Genomic DNA, 1,828 nt, shown 5'->3' on the forward strand with positions numbered 1-1,828 from the left:
TTACCCCTCTTGCTCTGCCTGCTCCCTGCCTCCTGGACAAAGGCACTCACTGGCGCTGCAGCGGTTGTGTCTCTCTATTAGTGCTGCGTATGCACCCCAGTTCTCCCACGATGGCAGTCTGATGGAGAAAGGAAAAGTGATGAGGCCCTGCTGCCCTGGCATAAGGCAGATGCAGGGCGTCCCTACTCTCCCCCCCCCGGCCCCGCCCTGTTTCCACCTGCTCTGTGAAGCCCAAGCCCGGATTCACACGACAGCAGAGGGCCAGGACTGCAGGGGCAGTCCCTGGCACGGCACAGCGCTCGCCCCCTCCTGTCTCGTGAGGCGGGCAGAAGGACACCAACCTGAAGGGGACTCGGATCCCCATGATGAGCATTTCCATGCAAAATAGTTCCTTATCTCTACAGAGGGGGCACTGGAAGTAAAAAATGCCAGCGTGCACAGCTTGTCCCTGCAGGAGAAACATAAGGAGCACGAGTGAGGCCCTGGTGCTGCTGAGCGCCTGCCGTGTCCCGGGGGTGAGGGACCGGCTCCTACCTGGATGCAGCTCCTGTGGAACCAGGCGTGTTTGCACGCTGGGCACACCATGGTGCCGTAGGACACTCTGTCGCCCACAGGGTCCAGACAGATGAGGCATTGCTGCTCCGGAGCTGGAGCCGCCTCCACCGCCTGCTGTGGGCGGTGCTCCCAGCAGAAGCACCTGGGGGGAAGAGGCAAGGGATGGGTGAGGTGAGAAGTGTTGGCTGGGCCCTTCCACGGTGGTGGCGAGGCGAGGAGGGGAGAGGAGGTACCTGTACTGAGGAAGGAACTGGGTGACGCATTCACCCTCCACAGCACAGGGGAAGTGGAAGGTGCGGCGGCAGCCCGTCTGCCGGCAGGTGATGGTGGCCCCTCTCTGGCCGCAGACAAAGCAGACCTGGAAAAGGCACAGCAGCCCCCATGAGCGGCAGCCTCAGGGCCTCCACAGCCAGCCCCACGCGTCTGGGCAGAGCCCAGGACATGGCCGCTGCTGCGTCACAGACTGCAGATCTGCCTGGCGGCCGAGGCTCCTGTGCTGGGGCCTCTGTGGACGTGCCTTGGAAGGGCTGGGATTTCTTTCTCGGGGTCTGAGCTAAGCTCCCGCAAACCTCTCCTGGCACAAATCTCCCTGCTCTTGTCAGGTCCTCACCTTCTGCACTGCCAGACAAATTGTATGTGTAATATCCTCAGGGAGAAATCCCAGGAGTCCCACTTCCACGTCTGCTTGTTGATAAAGGTCATTGGCACAAAGCTGCAGAAGAGAAAAGGAGCTGGTGAGGAGAGGGTGGCAGGGACTGCTGGTTGGAAAGCTGGAGGGAGCCACAGTGGAACTCACCAGGCAAAAGAAATGGACACAGAGGCCGTGCTTCACCACTTTGTGTCCATAGACCTCCGGGTCAGCCTCTGCCCGGCGACACAGCATGCATGCTGGAGGGGAGAGAGCAAATGGGACCGGGAATGAGCACCTCTGCGGGGCCGGGGGCAGCGTCCCTGAGGGATTGCCCCCGAGAGCCTGCTCTGGCCCTGGCTAGCCGACAGATGGGCAGGGCTGGAGGCCTTGGAGAAGAAGGGGCCATTGCAGGCACGGCTGTCCCAGCAGGTGCCCGCTGCCCAGCCTGGGCCCCACTTGCAGAGGAAAGGAGGGCCCCTGCGCCAACCCCAGGGCGGTTGGGGAACTCCTGCCTCCCCCTGCCACCGCTCTCGGCCCCACGCTGGCTGCCCCAGCAACCCCTCTGCCAGGCTGCGGGAGGGATACTTTGCTCTCACCCGGCTCGTCTGAGTCAGGGCCCTTCTTCTTCCTTGCGGCCAACAT

The 1,828-nt window shown here is 62.7% G+C and overlaps 1 protein-coding gene across 1 annotated transcript; it reads right to left on the reverse strand.

Annotated features, from left to right (window-relative positions):
• On the reverse strand, positions 1-1,828 carry LOC147416206 (E3 ubiquitin-protein ligase PHF7-like). The gene is made up of 7 exons (XM_086477910.1): positions 1,783-1,828; positions 1,352-1,443; positions 1,166-1,267; positions 789-913; positions 535-697; positions 342-448; positions 1-118 (listed from the first exon to the last, which is right to left on the reverse strand). The coding sequence occupies exons 1-7, from the start codon at positions 1,826-1,828 to the stop codon at positions 1-3; spliced, it is 753 nt and encodes a 250-aa protein (XP_086334036.1).

The sequence above is a fragment of the Leptosomus discolor genome, chromosome 1 (assembly GCF_034619465.1).
Source record: "Leptosomus discolor isolate bLepDis1 chromosome 1, bLepDis1.hap2, whole genome shotgun sequence".
Lineage (NCBI taxonomy): Eukaryota > Metazoa > Chordata > Aves > Leptosomiformes > Leptosomidae > Leptosomus > Leptosomus discolor.